Below are 24,020 nucleotides of genomic sequence, written 5' to 3' on the forward strand. Positions count from 1 at the left end.
ATGAGGAAAAACTTTTTCACAAGTGGTTAAGATCTGGAATGCGCTGCCTGAGAACGTGGTAGAGGCAGGTTCAATTGAAGCACTCAAAAGAGAATTAGACAGTTATATGAAAAGGAAGAATGTGCAATGTTATGAGGAGAAAACAGGGGAATGGAATGGAGTGAACTGCTCTTTCAGAAAGCCAGTGCAGACACGAAGAGCTGAATGGCCTCCTTCTGCACTGTAACGATTCTGTGATTCTGAGGTGCTGTGGGTCATCAGCAGCAGAATTTTAGAGTCATAGTCAGAGAGAGATACAGCACTGAAACAGGCCCTTCGGCCCAAGTCTATGCCGACCATCAACCACCCATTTATACTAATGCTACATTAATCCCATATTCCCTACCACATCCCCACCTTCCCTGAATTCTCCTACCACCTACCTACACTAGGGGCAATTTACAATGGCCAATTTACCTTTCAACCTGCAAGTCTTTGGCTGTGGGAGGAAACCGGAGCGCCCGGCGGAAACCCATGCAGTCACAGGGAGAACTTGCAAACTCTGCACAGGAAGTATCCAGAACTGAACTCGGGTCGCTGGAGCTGTGAGGCTGCGGTGCTAACCACTGCGCATGACAATGTATAACCTCTTGGCCCAGCATATCCCTCACCTTACCATCATCATCAAGCCAGGGGACTAACCCTGGTTCAATGAGTGTCAAAGAGCAGGTCAGGAGCAGCACCAGATATACCTAAACAATGAGGTGCCAACAGGGTGAAGCTACAACACAGGACTACATGCAAGCCAAGTGGGGGAACATGGGTTCACATTACCTATGTATCACATTGTTTGTGGGATCAGCACATGAAAAATTAAAACAGCTTTCAGTTCTGCTTTGTGAAGCAGGCCTAAGGCAAGGCTGAGGGACTGAAGGGATAGGAAGATCACTCATCCATGTCTTAATGATTTGGGCCATGTTGGTTTGGTCGCTGTCTACAGCAATAAAGTGATTGAAGAGCTTAAAAGGATCAATACCATGGTAACAAAATCAGTGGGAGAAATTAAAATAAACGAGTGTATCATCTTGGTTCCATGTTATCTGAAGTCTGCATTTTCTGTCTTTTGATGTATTGTAGTTTATTGTTAGTAGGCATGGAGTGTGGAGATCAAAAGGTAGAATTGGTATAAGTGTTTTGAGTAAACCATTGTTTGCTGTAGTCAGCCTAGATCTGTGAAGCGTGGTACACAAGTTCTTGTAGTGAATTGTGAACTCAGTAATAAAGCATATAATCACATGGAATCATATTGCATGATTTGGCTGAGTACTCACATTGGATTGTGTAACAACTTGTTAAAGATAAGAACCCAATTCTTTGGTTCTTACAAATGACGTCTGTGTTTAAAATTAATAAAATAGAACTTTGAAAACTAAGCAGCAGAAGCAACATGTTTTAGACAGAGCTAAGCAATTCCACAACCACTGAATCAGATTAAAGCTCAATCACATCCAGTCGTGAACGGTGGCGTATATTTAAACAACTAACTGGAGGAACATCCCCATCATCAATGATGGTGAAGCCTAGCACGTGTACAAAGAGAAAGCTGAAACGTTTTCAACCATAGTCAGCCAGAAAGGCCAAATAGATGATCTATGCTGCCCTCCTCCCAAGATTCCTACCATGACTGATGCCAGTCTTCAGCCAATTCGATTCATTCTATGTGATATCAAAAAATGGCCAAAAGCACCAGATACAGCAAAGGCTACGGGCCCTGACAACACCCCGGCTGCACTGAAGTCTTGTGCTCCAGAACAATTTGTGCTGCTAGTCAAGCTATTCCAGTACAGCTTCGATAACAAAGCAGAAAAATGTTCAGATATGCCGTGTCCACAAAAAGCAGGGCAAATTCAATCTGGCAAATTACCACATCAGCTTACTCTCAATCAGCAAAGTGATGCAAGATATCACTGACAGAGCTATCAAGCGGCACTTACTCAGCAATAACCTGCTCAATTATGCTCAGTTAGGGTTCTGCTGGGAGCACTCATCTCCAGACCTCATTACAGCCTCGGTCCAAACATGGACAAAAGAGCTGAACTCGAGGTGAGGTGAGCGGAGAATGACCACCCTTGGCATCATGGCAGCATTTGACGGAGTGGGGCATCAAGGGGCCCTAACAATATTGAAGTCAATGGGAATCAAGGGGAAAATTCACCACTGGGTGGAGTCATACCAACCTAAAAGGAAGATGGCTGTGGTTGTTAGAGGCCATTCACCTCAGTCCCAGGACACTGCTGCAGGAGTTCCTCAGGGTAATCTTCTAGGCCCAACCATCTTCAACTGCTTCATCAATGACGTTCGCTCTATCCTAAGGTAGAAGTGGGGACTTCATTGATGATTGCACGCATTTAGTACCATTCACAACTCATCCAATATTGAAGCAGTCTTTTCTCGCATGCAGCAAGACCTGGAGAATATTCAGGCTTGAGCTGTTAAGTGGCAAGTAACATTTGTGCCACACAAGTGCCAGGCAATGACCATCTCCAGTAAGAGAGAATCTACCCATCTCCCCTTGACATTCAGCAGCATTGCCATCACTGAATCCCCCCACCAACATCATCCTGGGGTTTACCACTGACCAGGAACTTAACTGGACCAGCCATATAAATACTGTGGCTGCAAGAACAGGTCAGAGGCTGGGATTTCTGCAGTGAGTAAATCACCTCCTGACTCCCCAAAGTCTGTCCACCATCTACAAGGCACAAGTTAGGAGTGACAGATGGAATACGCTCCACTTGTCTGGATGAGTGCAGCACTAACGGCACTCAAAAGGCTTGAGACCATCCAAGACAAAGCATCCCACTTGGTTAGCACCCCATTAGATATTCACTTATCCACTTACTTGTTCCAGCACCACACAAAGTGGCAGAAGTATGTACCATATACAAGATGCAATTGTCAAACCTCCCTCGGCAGCACCTTCCAAACCCATGACCCCTACCAGCAAGAAGGACAAGGGCAGCAGACGCATGGGGACACCACCACTTGCAAGTTCCCTTCAAGCCATATACCATTCTACCTTGGAAATATAATCACCATTCCTTCAGTCTCTGGATCAAAAGCCTGAAACTCCCTTCCTAACAACACTGTGGGTGCCCTACACCACATGGACTGCAGTGGTTCAAGAAGGCAGCTCACCGCCACCTTTCAAGAGCAATTCGGGATGGGCAAAAAGCGCTGGCCTTGCTAGTGACACTTATCTCATGAATGAATTAAAAAAAACACGTCAACCTTATAGACTCAGTCTCGAATATACGGTGCCAAATCCGACCAAACTAAAGATGCCAAGAAAGGACTCTCCACTACCTTCAACATCCCTGAAGCTGCCAATAAATAAGCTGTACACGATCTGCACAAGGCACTCAATGGTGGGGTAAAATACCAGCACGACATGCTTTCCTACCATGTATAATACACATGACTATATTTAAAATGACAAAGTACTAATTGTTAAGTTTGTTTTACCCCTTTTGTAACTCCATCATAAGGTCAGAAGTTGGGATGTTCGCTGATGATTGCACAATGTTCAGCACCATTCGCAACTCCTCAGATACTGAAGCAATCCGTGTAAAAATGCAGCAAGACCTGGACAATATCCAGGCTTGGGCTGATAAGTGGCAAGTAACATTCGCGCCACACAAGTGCCGGGCAATGAATCTAACCACCTCCCCTTGACATTCAATGGCATTATGATTGCTGAATCCCCCACTATCAACATCCTGGGGGTTACCATTGACCAGAAACTGAAATGGAGTAGCCATATAAATACCGTGGCTACAAGAGCAGGTCAGAGGCTAGGAATACTGCGGCGAGTAACTCACCTCCTGACTCCCCAAAGTCTGTCCACCATCTAGAGTCATAGAGAGATACAGCACTGAAACAGGCTCTTCAGCCCACCGAGTCTGTGCTGACCATCAACCACCCATTTATATTAACCCCATTTCCCTCTCATAGCCCCACCTTCCCTCAATTCTCCTACCACCTACCTACACTAGGGGCAATTTACAATGGCACAATTTACAATTTACCTATCAACCCGCAAGACTTTGGCATGTGGGAGGAAACCGGTGCACTCGGCAGAAACGCACGTGGTCACAGGGAGAACTTGCAAACTCCACACAGGCAGTACCCAGAACCGAACCCGGGTCACTGGAACTGTGAGGCTGCGGTGCTAACCAATGCGCTGCCCAAGGCACAAGTCAGGAGTGTGATGGAATACTTTCCACTTGCCTGGATGGTGCCACTCCAACAACACTCAAGAATCTCGACGCCATCCAGGACAAAGCAGCCCACTTGATTGGCACCCCATCCACAAACATTCACTCCCTCTACCACCAACGGACAGCGGCAGCAGCGTGTACCATCTACAAGATGCACTGCAGCAATGCACCAATGTTCTTTCGACAACACCTTCCAAACCCGCTACCTCTATCACCTAGAAGTACAAGGGCAGCAGATGCATGGGAACACCACCATCAAGCAAGCTTCCCTCCAAGCCACACACCATCCTGACTTGGAACTACAATCGCCGTTCCTTCATTGTTGCTGGGTCAAAATCTTGGAACACTCTTAACAGCACTGTGGTATACCTACCCCACATGGACTGCAGCAGTTTATGTAGGCAGCTCACCACCAACTTCTCGAGGGCAATTCGGGATGGGCCATAAATGCTGGGCTAGCCAGCAACGCCCACATCCAGTGAACAAATAAAAAAAATGAGAAACTATTTTGGCATAAGAAAAAATATTTTTATTGTGGATTTATTATTTTCCAATCTGATGTCAAAAATATTTTCACTTTTGGCAGAATTATATATAACCTTGCAGGAACAAAAGAAATTAATCACATTTCTCAATTACATCCATAAACTTAAACATGACGACAAGTTACAATGGTAATTAACGGCAAAACATCGTGTCTAAAATGCTACTGATAAACTACAGTTAGATGATCAGTTTAAACATAAAAAAATCAAGTTTGATTTCTCTTTTGAGATTATTAAAAGCTACTATGGCACAACAAACTTACTTCTCATTTTGCTGGCAGAATTCAGCAATTACTGAAAAATTTGAACTCAGCTAATGGGAGCATTTACAGTAATCATCAAGCAGCATGTTTAATTATGGGCTTCATAATAAATTTCACAACTGACCTGTTTCTTTAACCTGAATATCTCTGACATTCACTGTTTGGAATATAGCCCTTATTAACTACAGATGATTTTAATGCTAAAATGTCACATGCCTAATCATAACTAAATGAATAAAAGCACAGTACTTAATATCCAGAATACACAGTACACATTAATGCGCTACTCAATCATTTGACTTTTTAAAAAAGTTCTAAAATTCTGCAAGTTGCTTACTTTTGAAGGCTTGTATCATCAACTTTATAGCATTTGATTGTATTATGATGGCATGAATAAAAACAACCAATAGATACCAACAGACAGAATACAGAAGATCCAATTTCTAACTATTTCAAAAGCAGTTGAGGTAATCTTTCCCTTTGGGGTTCTCCCAATTGCCTGCTGCAACTCAAGTGGAAAGCCCATCTATACATGTAAACAGTGTTTCTAAAGTTACAGCAACAGATCGAGAGAACCTCCAAGGAATCCTGCATAGGATTCATACAAGTATACATGCCATAAAATTACTTATCAAATCTAGCATAAAGAATGCTGCATGTCTGGATTGCCAATGATGGCAATCGATGGACTGAATACTTACCTTGTAGGATCTTTTTCCTTCTTCACATGAAAACATCCTTCATAAAAGTAGTATGAACAAGCCCAAATCACCATTGGGGAGAATGAAGAAAGCAATACCCCTTCAAAATGGTCTATGAAATCTCAACTTTGTCCACATGGATCTATTTTCCAGTGTTACTTATAAAATAAACCTCCACTGGATGGCATCAGCTCTTTTTCACCAAAGAAATGTAGAATACTCAATAAATAAATTAGTAACCAATAAAGTCTCTGATACCCATAACTTCATGGTACCATACAGGATATGGAGTAATTGTTCCTACTGAACACAGAACCCCCCAACCATCATCCCACCCTCACAATGATCTTCCATTTTTTCATGCTATGAGCATGACATGGTTATCTTTGAAATTATTTGCTGCCTGCATTTGCCAAAAAGCAAATCCTGTGTTTAAGAATACTTTAAAGTGCAAATTCTTCTCTCCAACCTGGTTTCTTACATTACAACAATGATAACACTTCAAAGTGCAGTCCTGCCACATCCAATTGCGAACGGTGAGAAATTTAGCAACTAATGGGTAGAAGTTCCAAGAACATCCCCATCCTTAATGATGATGAAGCCCAGCACACAAATGAAAAAGACAAGGCTGAAGCATTCACCTTCACCCAGAAGAGCAAAGTGCATTATCAAAATCAGCCTCCCCCCAAGGTCTCTGCCATCACAGATGCCAGTCTTCAATTTGATTCACTCCACATGCTATCAAGAAATTGCAGAATGTATGACAGCAAAGACTACAGGTCCAGGCACCATCCCAGCTGTCGTGAAGAACTGTGCTGTAGAACTAGCTGTGCTTCTAAACAAGCTACTTCAGCACAGCTACAACACTGGCATCTAGCCAACAATATGGAAAATTGTCGAAATATATTCTGCCCTTCAAAAGAACTGCAGAGACTGTGAGCCTTAGAGGAAATAGTGAGAGGGGTCAACAGATAAAAGAGGAAGAGCAAGTATCCGTTAGTCAGTGAGGGTGACGTCACTGCCACAGGGTTTGGTGGGCAACAGGGAAGTGTTAGTTTATTTCATCAAACTCTTCTTTTTCACTGTTGAAACTCACTAGACGGTCATTTCTGTTGTGTTTTAGATTTCATTTCCAGTGCTTTTAGTTAATTTTTTACTCTTTCAGCATCTCAGTTTTTCAGAGAACAGTTTCTTAGAGTTTTATAGGTCAGTGTCTCTGATTTTAAGAGCTCACTGTCAAGTGTTTTAGTGGTCAGGGTCAAGATGCTTTAGAGGCCAGTGGACTGATTAACATGGTAAGTGAGCAGAGGTCCGTTGCAAGCACATCCTGTTCTATGTGGGAACTCCAGAATACATCACGCATTCTAGATGACGCGTGCAGTAAGTGCTGCTAGTTGCTTGTGCTTGAAAAGCAGCTGGCAGCACTGCAGTGCATCCGGGAGTCTGAGCGTTTCCTCGAATGTATGTTACAGGACATGGTCTCCCCAGAGTCAAAGATGCAGGATGTTAAGGGAATTGGCAAGACAAGGTAGGATGAAGACAAAGGTAGCGCAGGAATCCCCCAAGTCAGTGCTGCTCGCTAACCAGTTTTCAGTTTTGAATAGCAGGGAGGGTGATGACTCCTTGGAGGAATGCAGTATGAATCAAACTCCTGGCACACATACAAAAAACAAAAGTAGAAATGAAGCTGTCATAGGGGATTCAATAGTTAGAGGCATAGACAGGCGCGTCTGTAACAATTGCGATTTCTGAATGATACAGGAACATAGGAAATAGGAGCAGGAGCAGGAGATTCAGCCCCTCGAGTCTGCTCAGCCGCTCAGCTAGATCATGGCTGATTTTCTACCTCAACACCATTTTCCCACACCATCCCGATATCCCTGGATATCTTTAATATATAGAAATCTATCTATTTTTGTCTTGAACATACTCAATGACTGAGCTTCCACAGCTCTCTGGGGTAGAGAACTCCAAAGATTCAATACCCTCAGAGTCAAGAAATTCCTCCTCATCTCAGTCCTACATGGCCTCTCTCTTATTCTGAGACAGTGTCCCCTGGTTCTAGACACCCTCAGCCAGGGGAAACATCCTTCCTGCATCAACCTGTCAAGCCTTATAAGAATTTTGCATACTTCAATGAGATCACCTCTCATTCTTCAAAACTCTAGAGAATATAGGCTCAGTCTCCTCAAAAGGACAATCCTGCCATCCCAGAAATCAGTCTAGTGAACCTTCGTTGCACTCCCTCTATGGCCAGTATGTCCTTCCTTAGGTAAGGAGACCAAAGCTGTACGCAATACTCCAGGTAAGATCTCACTAAAGCTCTATACAATTGTAGCAAGACTTCTTTACCCCATTACTCAAAACTTCTTGCAATAAAAGCCAACTTACTATTTGCCTTCCTAATTGCTTGCTGCACCTGCATGTTAGCTTTCAGTGACTTATGAACAAGGACACCCAGGTCCCTTTTGGACATCAACACTTCCTAATCTCTCAGCAAGAAATGGTGCCTCCCTAGTGCCATAGTGAAGGATATCTCCAGCCAGATGAGGACATTCGATGAGGGGAAGGGGAACAGCCAGAAGTTGAGGTCCATGTTGGAGTTAATGACACAGGTAGATAAAGTGTTGAGGTCCTTCAGGCAGTGTTTCAGGAGATACGAGAAAGATTCAAAAAGGAGGACCTCAAAAGCTAGTAATTTCAAGATTGCTAGCACTGCTCCATTGCTAGTGAATATAGAAACAAAAAGGCCAGGCAAGTAAGTGCATGACTCGAGTAGAAATGGTGCAGGAGGGAGCGTTTCAGATTCCTGGGGCATTGGGACCAATTTTGGAGGAAGGGGCATCTGTACAAGATGAATGGGTTGCACCTGAACAAAGCATGAACCAATGCTCTTGCAATGAGGTTAACTAGTACTGTCAAGGAGGATTTAAACTAATTTGCCAGTGGGAGAGGGAAACCAGAAAATAGCAAAGGAGCAGAAATGAGATCAGAGGACAGAGATATAAACAGCAGTAAAATTAAGAATATTCTAAAAATTGAGACACCAAATTGAGGAAAATAGCAAGTGACAGAGGAGGTATTAAACTGTATTTACAGTGTAACTAGTAAGGTTGGTGAGCTGCAGGCACAAATTGCTACATATGGTTCAAACAAGGCTAGGAATGAGCTCCTAATATTCCTAATTACCAAGTATTCAACAAAGATAGAGAAGGGGAAGAAAAGGGGGTGTGGCCATATTGATTAGGGATGATACCATTCTAAATGGAAAGGATATATTAAATGGATCTGGGACTGAGACTATTTGGTTTAAGTTGAAGAACAGAAATACTGTTACATTGCTGGGAGCAGCAATAAGACGACAGATGAGCAAATCTGTTGACAAATTTCAAAGGCATGTAACAAATATAGTAGTAACATTGGGAGACTTTAGTTCCTTTAAAATGAACAAGGAAAACAGTGGTAGAAAACAGAGGAATTTGGGATGTGTACAGGAGAACTTTCTTGATCAACATATCTCCAGTCCAAAGAAAAAAGCATTGTTGGATCTTGTTCTGGGAAATGAAGTAGGGCAAGCAGAGTGTGTTACAGCAGGAGATCATCCAACAGTGACCACAACAAAATTCAGTTGAAGTAATTATGGAAAGGGACCAGAAAATATCAAAGGGAAAAATGCTTAACTGGGCAAGAGCTAAGTTCAGTGATTTAAGAGGGGACCTAACAAAGAAAGATTGGAAAACGTAGAAATGGAGGGCATTCAAGGAAGAGTTAGTTCAGGTACAAATGAGGCTAAATCCTTTGAAGGGAAATGGTACAGCATTTAAAACTAATGCACCTGGGGGTATATGTGCACAAATCATTGAAGGTGGAAGGGCAGGTTGAGAAAGTGGTTCAAAAAGGATCCTGGTTTTTATAAAACAGAGGCCTAGCATACAAAAGCAAGCAAGTTATGAAGCTTTATATAATATTGGTTTGACCTCAACTGGAATAGTGTGTCCAATTCTGGGCACCACACTTTAGGCAGGCTGTGAAGGCTTGAGGGAGGGAGGGTGCAGAAGAGGTTTACAAGAATGGTTCCAGGAATGAGGAATATCAGTTATGTGGATAGATTAGAGAAGCTGGAGTTGTTCCTCTTAAGAAGGTTGAAAGGAGATTTGATCAAGGTTTTCAAAAATCATTAGAAGTCTAGACAGAGTAGAAAGAAACTGTTCCCAGTGGCAGAAGGGTCGAGAACCAGAGGACACAGATATAAGGTGAATGGCAAAAGCAGAGGCAACATGAGCAAAAACTTTTTCACGCAGCAAGTGTTTAGGATCTGAACGCACTGAGTGTGGTGAAAGCAGATTCAATCGTGGTTTTCAAAAGGGAATTGGAAAAGCACCTGAAGAGAAAAACATTTGCAGGATTACAGGGAAAGGGAGTGGGGAGTGGGACTAGCTGAGAGCTGGCACAGACTGAATGGCCTCCTTATACTGTAACCTTGGATGACAAACAAGATAAAAGCTAAAATAAAACAAAAAAAGGAGGCTTAAGACAAATATCAGGAGCAAGATTCAGTTAATAATCAGGACTATTCTAGGTACAGGAGGAAAGTGAAAAAGTTAAGAGGTGGAACGGTTATGAGAAAAGATTAGTAGGCAACATTAAATTAAATGCTAAAACATTTTATAAACATATATTGTAAGCTGTTAATCAGGTAAATAGTGAGCCTATTAAGGCCCCAAAGGGAAATCTTCATGTTGAGGGAGAGGACATGGCTGAAGCACTAAATGAGTACCTTGCACCTATCTTCAACAAGGAAGCGGATGATGTGAGGGTTACACTAAGAGAGGAAGTGATGTACAGTGTAGTAACAGAGAAAGACACCAAAAAAAAGTAGCATTACTGAAAGTTGGTAAGTCACTTGGTCCAAATGGAATGCATCCTAGGTTGCTAATAGAAGCAAAGGTAGAAATAATAAGGGCACTGGTCACAATCTTTCAATCTACATTCCAATCTCATATAGGAACGGTCACATAGTGGTAATGTTACTGGACTAGTAATCCATAGCCTGGACAAATGCTTTGGAGATAGAGTTCAAATCCCACCACAGCAGCTGGTGGAACTGAAATTCAATTAATTAATAAATCTGGAATGAAAAGCAAGTCATCAGTAATGATGACCATGAAACTATCAAATTGTTGTAAAATTCCACCTGGTTCATTAATGGCCTTTTGGGAAGGAAATTTGTCCTTAACTGGTCTGGCCTCCAGACCCTCTGAAATGGCTTAGTGAGCCATTCAGTTGTATCAAACCACTACAGAAAAGTTGAAAAACAGACAAATCACCTGGCATTGACCTATGCACAAGGAATGGCAAAGGCACACCTTGCCTGGTCGACTCTGCAAAGTCCTATTAGCTAACATCTGGGGACTTGTGCCAAAATTGAGAGAGCTGTCCCACGGACTAGTCACGCATGGTCATACTCCCAAATCATACCTTATAGCCAATACCCAGATTCCTCCCTCACCATCCCTAGTTATGTCCTGCCCCACTGGAAGGATAGTCACACCAGAGGTGGCAGCACAGTGGTATACAGTCAGGAGTGAGTGGCCCTGGGAGTCCTCAACATTGACTCTGGACCCCATAAATCTCATGGCATCAGGTCAAACAAGGGCAAGGAAACCTCCTGCTGGTTAACACCTTCGTCAGCTGATGAACCAATTCTCCTCAGTGTTGAACACTATTTGGAAAAAGCACCAAGGGTATCAAGGCCACAGAATATACTCTGGGTGGGGTACTTCAATGTCCATCACCAAGAGTGGCTCAGTGGCACCACTAATGACCTAGCTGGCCAAGTCTTGAAGGACATATCTGACCTACCTGACCTTGCCCTCAACAATCTGCCTTTTACAGATGCATCTGTCCACGACAGCATGGTTGGCAGTCACCACTGCACAGTCCTCGTGGAGACAAAGTCCTGGCTTCAGACAGAGGATAGCCTCCACTGTGTTGTGGGGCAGTACCACCACGCTGAACAGGATAGATTCAGAACACATCTAGCAGCTCAAAACTGAGCAGCCATGGGATGCTGTGGCATCATCAGCAGAAGAGTATTCAAAGACCAACTACACCAATGGCCTGACGTATTCCTCACTCAAGCATAACCATCAAATCAGGGGATGAACGCTGGATCAATGAGAAATGTAGGCGAGCATGCCAGGAGCAGCACTAGGCATACTGAAAAATAAGGTGTCAACCTGATGAACTTTCAACACAGGACTGCACATTGCTAAACAGCAGACAGAGCTAAGCAATCCCACAACCAACGGATCAGATCAAAGATCTGTAGTCCTGTCGCATTATCATGTATGGTGGCAGACAATTAAACAACTAGCTAGAGGAGGAGGCTCCACAAACATCCCCACCCTCAATATTGGGGGTGCCCAGCACATCAGTGCAAAAGGCAAGGCTGAAACATCTTCAGCCAGAAGTACCAAGGTGATGATCGATCTCAGCCTCTTCCTGAGGTCCTCAGCATCAGATGCCAGTCTTCAGCCAATTTGATTTACTCCACATATCAAAAAATGGCTGATGGTATTGGATACTGCAAAGGCTATGGGCCCTGACAGCATTCTAGCTGTAGTATTGAAGACTTGAGCTTCAGAACTAGCCATGCCCCTAGCCAAGCTGTGTCTAGTACAGCTACCACACTGGCATCTACCCGACGATGTGGAAAATTGCCCAAGTATGTTCTGTTCACAAAAAGAACAAATCCAATCCGGCCAATTACCGCCCCATCAGTCTACTCTAAATTATCAAAGTGATGGAAGGTATTGTCGACAGTGCTATCAAGCAGCACTTACTCAGTAATAACCTGCTCACTGATATAAAAGCAAAATACTGCGGATGCTGGAAACCTGAAATAAAAACAAGAAATGCTGGAACCACTCAGCAGGTCTGGCAGCATCTGTGGAAAGAGAAGCAGAGTTAACGTTTCGGGTCAGTGACCCTTCATCGAAAGTTACCATGCAATAATCATCTCCCCTTGACATTCAATGGCATTACCATCACTGAATCCTCCACCAACATCCTGGGGGTCACCAATGACCACAAACTTAACTGGACCAGCCACATAAATACTGTGGCTACAAGAGCAGGTCAGAGGCTGGGAATTCGGCAGCAAGTAACTCACCTCCTGATTCCCCAAAGCCTGTCCACCATCTACAAGTCACAAGTCAGGAATGTAATGGATAACTCCGCATTTGCCTGGATGAGTGCAGCTCCGACAAGATGATAGTTGCAGTTGTTGGAAGCCAATCAACTCAATCCTTGGAAATCACTGCAGGACTGGCTCACAGCAGATTCCAAGGCCCAATTATTTTCAGCTGCGTCATGACCTTCCCTCCAGAAAGTCAGAAGTGGGGCTGTTTACTGATGATTGCAGTGTTCAGCTCCATTCACAATTCCTCAGTTAATGATGCAGTCCATCCTCACATGCAGCAAGACCGGGTCAACATCCAGGCTTGGGCTAATAAGTGGCAAGTAACAATTCTGCCACACAAGTGCTAAGCAATGAACATCTCCAAAAAGAGAGTCTGTAATCACTTCACCTTGGTATTACCATCATCAAATCCCCACCATCCTGACTTGGACATATATCGTCATTTCTCCTGGGTCAGAATACTGTAACTCCTTACCTAACAGCATTGTCGGAACACTTTCAGGACACTGACTGCAGCAATTCAAGAAGGATCACCACTTTCTCAAGGGCAACAAACAATCGGCAATCAACAGTATCCTTGCCAACGATGCCCATATCAAAGAATGAATTTTAAAGAGAGTACTTCATTGGCTGCGAATCATTTGGGATGTTCTACATTTGTGAAAGGCACTATATAAATGCAAGTCTGGCTTTCTTGATCATTGGCCTAAGATACAGCCACAGAAAAAGCTGAAAACATAAATGTTATTAAACAGTAGCAGTGCAAAACTTCATTATGAAATTAAGAGTCCCATGTGCATGCGCTCTAAGGCATAAAATTATCTACTTCTATGAATGTGTCCAGTTAAGACACACTTCGCTCACTACTTTGATGGCACTGTATAGCTTTATTGTTTAGAATATTTAGAAATTAGGGTTCTGAATAAAGCTAAAATCAATTTCTTTAGAAGCAGGAAATAGAGAGACTCTTTTAGAAAGGATTCTAGGTGTTAAGTGGAACCCCTCATGTTTGCCCGGGTAAGCCTGATCAAACCGTAACTACTTAATCACTCCTGCTGACAGTCAAAGTATCTGTAACATGGCTGCGTTTGCTGACAACACAACCACCAGGTGGTGCTGCACTGGCACTTGAGCAAATGCAGCCTGTTCTGCTAAAAAGTCACAGTCAGCGACGTTCAGGCAGCTGCCAGGACTAAAGACGGCTCTGCTCAAATAACCACACAAAATCAACGTAAACACATGGCAGCACACAATGGCCGGAGTGAGTGGGCGGGGGGAATGGCTGGAGAAATTGGGCTGGAGTGGGGGGAGAAAAGAGAGAGAGCGCACCCGCTGCCACCTCCCCACTCCCCCCTACAACTTCTCCCCCGCTTCCCCACTGCTCTCTCTCCCGCATTACGCAATGACATCATCTGCGCATGCGTGAACCAGTCCTGGCAATTTACGCGATGACGTCCTCTGCGCATGTGTCAACTGTTCCTGGCAATGCGGAACGCAGCACACGCGCAGAGAGCAGGAGCCCATTTGCGCAGGTTGGCGCACTCGGATGACATCACCGGCCGGCTGCGTCGTCAAGAATCACTTTGCTGTAGCATTGGAAAAGAAATCTCAAGAATAATGCTTCAAATTGAGGTGCTACAGATAACTGTGATGGAGGTGGTTTTCATAATGCACTCAAAAATCATATTTTGCTTCTGTGACCACAATTTCACATTTTAAAGCCTGATCTATGTCTGCAACTAGAGGTGGAGTTTTGTTAGGAGACCACTGACCAAATAAGTTAAACTTCACAACTCTCAGGGACCACAAAATGATTCAGAGCTTGAAATACTGCTAAGTGAACTGTATCTCCATAGGTAGCTTTAAATGCTAGATGTAGACATAGCACAGTTACAGATAAATCGCAGTGATAGACTAAACATTATGTAAATTTTAAGATTGATTAAAAGCTGACAGGCAGACTCAGTACTAGTAGTTATAACCATATAAACTGAACTCCATGAAACTTCTCTAATGCAGCCAAGTGATTACATCAACATCATGGAGGTCTACTGCAGCCAGCCAGTCTTTTGAGCACCGTGCCTGACTAACTTGAAGCACCATTAAACATCCTGAACTTTTGTTTACTGAAGCACATTTAGAATGCCAGATTTCAGAGTGAGGGGAGGGGTGTGGTGGGGTGCTGGGGAAGAGAGGAAAAAGGAGAGAGAGGCTGGCAAATAGTTGAGACATGAAATCGCACAAATAAAACTTCATACTTCCAATCAAACAATAGGACCTGCTCAATGGTTGCCACAGCCAGGAGGTTGTTCATCTTGTCTGTCAGCCATTTGTTCAGCAATTCTCAAGCAGTTAAATTGAACAATGCAATTAAATTGTCAGCAAGCTTTGAGACCCGGGGGTTGAGGCTAAGGAGGAGAACCTAATTCAAAGCCTGTTGATTGTTCTCCTGACCCTGTCAGTTATGCTTTCCAATTTTAATGCAAGAAAGTGTTCACAGGTGGCAGTTAGAAGTAGTTATAGAGTCATAGAGAAATACAACACTGAAACAGGCCCTTCGGCCCATCGCGTCCATGCCGACCAACAACCACCCATTTATACTAATCCTACATTAATTCCATTTTCCCTCCCACATCCCCACCTTCCCTCAATTCTCCTACCATCTACCTACACTAGGGGCAAATTTTTTTTTTTTTTACAATGGCCAATTTTACCTATAAACCCGCAAGTCTCAGGCATGTGGGAGGAAACCGGAGCACCCGGAAGAAACCCACGCAGTTACAAGGAGAACTTGCAAACTCTGCACAGGCAGTACCCAGAACCGAACCAAACCCGGGTCGCTGGAGCTGTGAGGCTGCGGTGCTAAACACTGCGCCACTGTGCTGGAGAGCAGATGAAATGCAGCTGTTGAGGACACACTGGTTCCCTCAAAACAAGCTAAAACCCTTGGCAGCAAGACTTCTTACCCCCAGAATCTGCAATGAATTTCTGTAAAGCAGTTGGAAAGAACAGGTACGCAAAAAAAGCAGAAACATAAAGCCCCTGTTGCACACTCTCGAAAAGGCAACACACTTAATTGGGGTGTTATGTTGCCAAGCCATTTGGCACCAAAGGAACTTTGCTCTGAAATCATTCCTGATAAGAGTTCAACATCAAATATTGCAGAGCTCAACATATTGATGTTGAAAGGTTAACAGTGCAATGTTCTCAATTATCTGCTGGTGACCTTGCACTGACTAATAGTATGTGGAATGGAAGGAAAATAAAACCACCACACTCATTGCAAATACTTTTAACTGAACAAAAGTATTAACATAGTCATGAGCTTCTGTATTGAAAAGTTGTACCTTTGAGTTGGGTGGTACAATGAATCTTTAGACACTACAGATACAGAAAAATTTTTCTGGTTTAAGATTACTATTCCCATGTTCAAAGGTGCTCTTAATAAGCAGTGACTGGAAAGCTAAAAGAGGTCAACTATCTAAAAATCTTGCAACAGTGATACTGATAGACAAGCAAGGCAAAGTTGTAATAACACTACAGTTGGAAAACAGAAGAAAGTCCACACATAAAATTTAACAGGACAATATGAATTACTAAATTTTAGGGATGCTCTTAATGGTTCGACAATAAAATTCCACATGCTATTCAGCAGAACTTATCCATTAATTCAATTCCTGTTGGACTGTACCTTTGTTCCCAGCACTTTGATTGCACAATGCTGAGCTGCTATGGGATGTAGAAGATTGAGTTCCAAACTGTAAACATTTTCTGGTGAAAGCTTCACTGATGCGCTCACCTATAAAATAAATGACAGATCAGTCAGTTTGTTATTCAAATTGAACCTGTTTTCTTCCCCTTTGGAAGCAATCTGCAGGAAATATGTAACATGAATTCTTAGGTGTACACATCTCTAATAACCAACTACAGATTTTGGTTCCTACTGTTTTTTATTGCATAAGTCCAAAAGCAGATCACAAGCAACCTCTCCCCCCCCACATCCCTCCCCTCCCTCAAGTAGTCTAATTTAAAATTCACTATAACAAAGGGACAGTACTGCTCAGTTCAAAGTTAAGGAAAAAAACCTTAAAGACTGGAGATACTAACCTGGGGCAGGAGAGGGCAGACAAGCATCAAATCTTTGTCCCAGGTTCTTTTAACTCTCATTTACATGCTGTTGGCCAGCTAACATCCTTAAAGGAGTGTAAAGTGGCATCTGACTGACTGTTGGCAGGCTAAGATGAGTCAGCTCAGACGCTGTCCATCGCAGTGGAGAGGGTTTCAGCAGGGTCTCACAGGTGCCGGTGAATAGGGGAACCCAAGGTAACAGAGAGCAAGGTTTTCCTTGTGGGACCCGCAGAAGGAGTGTTCTTCCAGGCCCTAAAAAGGAGTTTAAAACTTACCTTTTAGGGTTTTGAGTGGAATGATTGCCCTGCTCAGTTGCAAGTTAAAATGCCATCGGTGCATGAAAGAAAGTAGAGATTCTTAATTTGTATGTATTAATGAGTCTCTTGGCTAAATCAGGAAGGCACTTCGGCTGCCTTAAAAAGGCCAACTGAAGGAGGGGCAGCTGGACATGCTATGAGAAAAGAACAGTTATGTTTTGGAAACTATTTTCACCATGCAGCCACCCAGGTGCTGCACGTTAAGATTGTCACCTAGGATGCAACATAGCTTAGAAGTGCAAGTAAAATCAAAACCTCTCAAGGAGTCTAATTTTTTGGGATTCATGAATCTACATAACAAAAATAGTAAGATGGAAGTAGTTTGCAGTCTCAAGTCCTTAATGTTAATTTTTGTGTATATATCAGAATACCCATTTAAACACAAGTTTTCAATTAAACAAAATCTAATGAATCAAATACAGCTGCCTATTATGCTCTTCAACGTTATGTACAAAAATGCACAATAAAAGATTTTCTCATTATATATGTTTTTGATCAGATGCAGTATAACTACAACTGCAATGAAACAAAGTTTAAAAGAAATGTTTATCACGTTTAGCGAAATGAAGAACTTGCTAAATTTAATATTTAGAATGATAGCACAGGCAGTCTTGCTGGATTCTCAACATAACTGTCACTGCAACATAAAATTTAAACTCAGTGCAATCAGCATAACTGCTGGTTCAGCATCACTCTAAGCAGATACTAATCTCAAAATAACAACTTAAGTATAAATATTCCAAGAGAACATTGAGAAAAACAGATGTACATTAAGACTACAAGAAATAGATTAAAAGTCATCCAATTCTTTCCCATGACCGTTTGCACCAATTCCACAAATATTTTGCATGAAAGTCAGGAAATGCTTCTGGGAGATAAACATGCATGCTGCATTAGAGAAGAAAAACTACCAAGGCAGTAACTTCTACGTCTGTAACAAGATACTACCCTCAAATGAAGGGAGAACAATGGGAAAATATGGAATATTCATCCTGAAATGTTTCATTTTGTTCTTCTAAATTTAAACGTTGTTCCACTAAATTTAAACAATGACCTACGTTGTATGTCTTTTTGTTTTATCTAGGCAACTCTGTTAATTTTATATATCTGTTGGCAACAATCAGAACCAGCTTCACAAATGGGTCTGACTCAAGAAGTCTGAAATTCACTATTGACAAAGGTGACATTTTGACTGAACGGCTCAGGTGCTTCAGCTACATGCTTAGTACTCATGTCAAATAACCTAGCCTGACTGCAGGTTAAGTTGAGCAGATTCTAACAGATGCTGGAGGATCTACCTTGATATTTGCAGCACTTTGGGCTCATGCAGGAAGGAGCATGTTTGATGCAACATCACGGTTTGTTTCCATGAGTACATCAGAAAATATTGGGAATCACACCAAGTCACTTCAGTATGCAGTATTTTTAAAAATTCTTTCACAAGACTTACCCTCCGGGACAGCAGCGGACCTGTGGGAAGAACACGGAGCAAGGAGTGTATAAATAGAGCCCAAGGATCACAGCCTAGAGCACTTACCTTCCGGGACAGCAGCGGAGAGGAGTGGACCTGCAGGAAGAACACGGAGCGAGGAGCGGATAAACAGAGCCCTAGGATCGTGGCCTAGAGAACTTACTTTCCGGGAGAACAGTGGAGAGGAGTCCAGGCATGTCAGAGTTTGAAAACAAAATGAACAGTGACATCACAGGAAAGCTGCAAGGTAATTGGTTGGTCAGTAACTGCTGTTAGGGAGTATCAGTAAATAGCTGGGTTAGTAAGTAAAGAGAAAGGTAAGGGTCTACAGTTTTTTTTAATGTACTAAGTAGTGTTTTTTTGGGAATCAAGGTACCTAGTGTAAATAATCTCTAATTTTTGCGTAATTTAAGCGAGTAAATTAAAGGTAAGTCATGGCAGGGCAGCTCGGCAGTGTGGAGTGCTCCTCCTGTGCAATGTGGGAAGTCAGGGACACTTCCAGTCCCTGACAACCGCGTGTGCAGCAAGGGTACCCATCTGCAGCTACTCTAAATCCGTGTTTCAGATCTGGAACAGCGGCTGGGGACACGGGAGCATCTGCGAGGCTGATTAAAATGTGACAGCACGTACAGGGAGGTGGTCACACCGCAGGCAAAAACTGCTCAGGCAGAAAGGGAATGGGTGACTGCCAGGCAGAGTAGAAGAACTAGTCGGGTACTGCAGGAGTCCCCTGGGTCCAACTCCCTCTCGAACAGATTTTCCACTTTGGTTATTATTGGGGGATAGAACTTCTCAGGGGAATGCAACAAGAGCCAAGTCTGTGGCACCACGGATATCTCAGCTGCACAGGAGTGGAGGGAAAGGAGTGGGAGAGCTGTTATGAGAGGGGATTCATTTGTAAGGGGTACAGATAGGCATTTCTGTGGCCACAAACGTGATTGCAGGATGGTACGTTGCCTCCCTGGTGATAGGGTCAAGGATGTCACAGAGTGGCTGCAGGACATTCTGAAGGGGGAAGGGTGAACAGTCAGAGGTCATGGTTCACATTGGTACCAATGACATAGGCAGAAAGAGGGATAAGGTCCTGCAACAAGAATTTAGGGAGCTCGGTAGCAGATTAAAAAGCAGGACCTCAAAGGTCGTAATCTCTGGATTACTCCCAGTGCCACATGCTAGTGAGCATAGGAATAGGAGGATAGAGCAGATGAATGCGTGGTTGAAGAAATGGTGCAGGAGGGAGGGCTTTAGTTTCCTGGGTTTGTTTATGGTGAAGGTGGAAACTGTACAAGTCGGGCGGGTTGCACCTGAACCGGAACAGGACCAAAATCCTTGCAGGGAGGTTTGCTAGTGCTTTTGAGGGGGGTTTAAATTAATTTGGCAGGGGGATGGGATACAGAGTGGAGGTACAGTAGGGGGTGATGCACAGCTAAATATAGAACAGAAACTAAATCAGTCTGGAAAGCAGAGAAATATAGACCTGCTAAGGCACAAGCGAATAATGCAAGGCTGGATTGCATCTATTTTAACACAAGGAGCCTTACAAATAAGGCAGATGAATTGAGAGTTGATTAACACATAGGAATTTGATATTATTGCTATCACATAGACATAGTTGAGGGAAGGGCAGGACTGGCAGCTCAATATTCCAAGGTATAGAATCTTCAGGCGAGACGGCGATGGGGGGTGTAAAAGAGGAGATGGTATTGCATTACTGATCAAGGAGTCAATTACTGCAGTAAGGAACGATGATATCTTCGAAGATTCCTCAAATGAGGCCATATGGGTACAACTTAAAAACAAAAAGGGGGTAATCACTTTGCTGGGAGTGTACGACAGGCCGCCAAACAGTCAGGGACAGATAGAGGAGCAGATATGTAGGCAAATCTCAGAGATGTTAAAATAATAGGGCAATATTAGTAGAGGATTTCAACTTCCCTAATATCAACCAGGATAGTCTTAGTGCAAAAGGCTTAAAGGGGGCAGAATTCTTAAAATGCATACAGGAGAGCTTTTTGAGCCAGCACGCAAGTCCTACAAGAGAAGGGACGGTACTGGACCCAATCTTAAGGAATGAAGCCGGCAAGTGGTAGAAGTGTCAGTGAGGAAGCATTTCGGGGATAGCGACCATAACTCAAAGATTTCAGGTAGTTACGTAAAAGAACAAAGATGGACCGGAAATATTGGCACCGAATTGGGGAAATGCCGATTTCAATATGAAAGAACAGGATCTGGCCAAAGTGGACCAGGAGGAGCTACTTGCAGGAAAGTCTACATCAGACCAGTGGGAGTCATTCAAAAAGGAATGAGTGAGAGTTCAGGGCCAACATTGTTCCCATAAAGGGGAAGGGTAGGACCAACAAGTCCAGGGAACCATGGATGTCAAGGGATATCGATGATTGGATAAGGGAAAAAAAGGAGGCTTATAGCAGATTCAGAGGGCTGAAAACAGCGGAGGCCCTGGGGGAGTATAGAAAGTGTAGGGGGGTATTTTAAAAAGTAATTAGGAGAGCGAAGAGGTGGCATGAAAAAACACTGGCAAGCAAGATAAAGGAAAATCCCATGGCGTTTTATGAGTATATTAGGGGGAAGAGGATAACCAGGGAAAGAGTAGAGCCCATTAGGGACCAAAGCGGCAGTCTGTGTGTGGAGCCGAAGGACGTAGGTGAGGTTTTAAATGATTACTTTTCATCTGTGTTCACTATATAGAAGGACGATGTAGGTGCAGAGATTAGGGAGGGGGATTGTGATATACTTGAACAAATTAGCATTGAAAGGGAGGAGGTATTAGCGGTTTTAGTAGGCTTAAAAGTGATGAGATGTATCCTAGGCCGCTATGAGGCAAGGGAGGAGATTGCAGGAGCTCGGAAACAAATTTTCAAATCCTCTCTGGCCACAGGAGAAGTACCAGAGGACTGGAGGACAGTGAATGTGTTACCACTATTCAAGAAGGGTAGCAGGGATAAACCAGGTAAATACAGGTCAGTGAGACTAACATCAGTGGTAGGGAAACTATTGGAAAAAATTCTGACGGACAGGATTAATCATCAATTGGAGAGGCAGGGATTAAATAAGGATAGTCAGCATGGCTTTGTCAGGAGATCGTGTATAACAAATTTGATTGAATTTTTCGAGGTGGTGACTAGGTTTGTAGATGAGGGTAAAGCAGTTGATGTAGTCTACATGGACTTCAGTAAGGCTTTTGATTAGGTCCCGCATGGCAGATTGGTTAAGAAGGTAAGAGCCCATGGGATCCAGGGCAATTTGGCAAATTGGATCCAAAATTGGTTTAGTGGCAGGAGGCAGAGGGTAATGGTCGATGGTTGTTTTTGCGAGTGGAAGCCTGTGACCAGTAGTGTACCGCAGGGATCAGTGCTGGGACCCTTGATTCTTGGAGTGTACATTAATGATTTAGACGTGAATATAGGAGGTATGATCAGTAAGTTTGCAGATGACATGAAAATTGGTGGTGTCGTAAATAGTGAGGAGGAAAACCTGAGATTACAGGACGATATAGATGGACTGGTAAGATGGGTGGAGCAGTGGCAAATGGAATTTAATCCTGAGAAATGTGAGGTGATACATTTTGGGAGGACTGATAAGGCAAGGGAATATACAATGGATGGTAGGGCCCTAGCAAGTACAGAGGGACCTTGGTGTACTTGTCCACGGATCACTGAAGGCAGCAGCACAGGTAGATAAGGTGGTTAGGAAGGCATATGGGATACTTGCCTTTATTAGCCGAGACACAGAATATAAACGCAGGGAGGTTATGATCGAGCTGTATTAAACATTAGTTAGGCCACAGCTGGAGTACTGTGTACAGTTCTGGTCACCACACTATAGAAAGAATGTGATTGCACTGGAGAGGGTGCAGAGGAGATTCATCAGGATGTTGCCAGGGCTGGAGCATTTCAGCTATGAAGAGAGACTGGATAGGCTGAGGTTGTTTTCCTTAAAACAGTGAAGGCTGAGGGGGGACCTGATTGAGGTATATAAAATTATGAGGGACATAGATAAGGTAGATAGGAAGAAACTTTTTCCCTTAGCGGAGGGATCAATAACCAGGGGACAGAGATTTAAGGTAAAGGGCAGAAGGTTTAGAGGTGATTTGAGGAAAAATGTTTTCACTCAGAGGGTGGTTGGAATCTGGAACACACTGCCTGAAGGGGTGGTAGAGGGAGGAACCCTCAACATTTAAGTAGTATTTAGAAGAGCACTTGAAACGCCATAGCATACAAAGTTACGGGCCAACTGCTGGCAAATGGGATTAGAATAGATAGGTGCTTGATGGCCGGCACGGACACGACGGACCGAAGGGCCTGTTTCTGTGCTGTATAACTGACTCTACGTGGCAATCGCTGGCTAGACCAGCATTTATTGTCCATTCCTAATTGCCATTGAGAAGGTGCTGGTGAGCTGCCTTCTTAAACCGTTGCAATCATCTGGTGCAGGAACACCCAGTGAAGGAATGGTGATATAGTTCCAAATCAGGACGTTGTGACTTGGAGGGGAGCTTGCCGGTGGTGGCGTTCCCACACATCTGCTGTATTTGTCCTTCTACGTGGTAGAGGTCACAGGCTTGGAAGGTGCTGTCGAAAGAGTCCTGTTGAGTTGCTGCAGTGCACCTTGTAGATGGTACACGCTGCTGCCACTGTGCATCGGTGACAGAGGGAGTGACTGCTGAAGCTGGAGGATAGCGTGCCAATCAAGCTGGCTGCTTTGTCCTGGATTGTGTCAAGTTTCCTAAGTGTTGTTGGAGTTACACTGATCCAGGCAAGTGGAAAGCATTCCATCACACTCCTGACTTGTGCCTTGTAAACAGTGGACAGCTTTGGGGAGTTAAGAGAAGAGATACTCGCCACAGAATTCCCAGCGTCTGACCTGCTCTTGTAGCCACAGTACTTCTATGGCTGGTCCAGTTCAGTTTCTGGTCATTGGTAATCCCCAGGATGCTGGTAGTGGGGATTCAGTGATGGTAATGCCATTGAGCGTTAACAGGAGATGGTTGGGTTATCTCTTGTTGGGGATGGTCATTGTCTGGCACTTGTGTGGCAAATATGTAACTTGCCACTTATCAGCCCAAGCCTAAATGTAGTCCAGGTCTTGCTGCGTGTGGACATGGACTGCTTCAG

General features: G+C 43.5%; 1 protein-coding gene across 1 annotated transcript in view; it reads right to left on the reverse strand.

The window, feature by feature from the left end:
- Positions 1 to 24,020, reverse strand: part of sugt1 (SGT1 homolog, MIS12 kinetochore complex assembly cochaperone) — a 162,578-nt gene that overhangs the window by 38,801 nt on the left and 99,757 nt on the right. The window contains exon 10 of the mRNA XM_068034116.1: positions 16,664 to 16,771. Within this exon, the coding sequence (XP_067890217.1) occupies positions 16,664 to 16,771 (108 nt within the window). The remainder of the gene's footprint in view (positions 1 to 16,663; positions 16,772 to 24,020) is intronic.

The sequence above is a fragment of the Heterodontus francisci genome, chromosome 6 (genome assembly GCF_036365525.1).
Source record: "Heterodontus francisci isolate sHetFra1 chromosome 6, sHetFra1.hap1, whole genome shotgun sequence".
In the NCBI taxonomy this organism is placed as follows: domain Eukaryota; kingdom Metazoa; phylum Chordata; class Chondrichthyes; order Heterodontiformes; family Heterodontidae; genus Heterodontus; species Heterodontus francisci.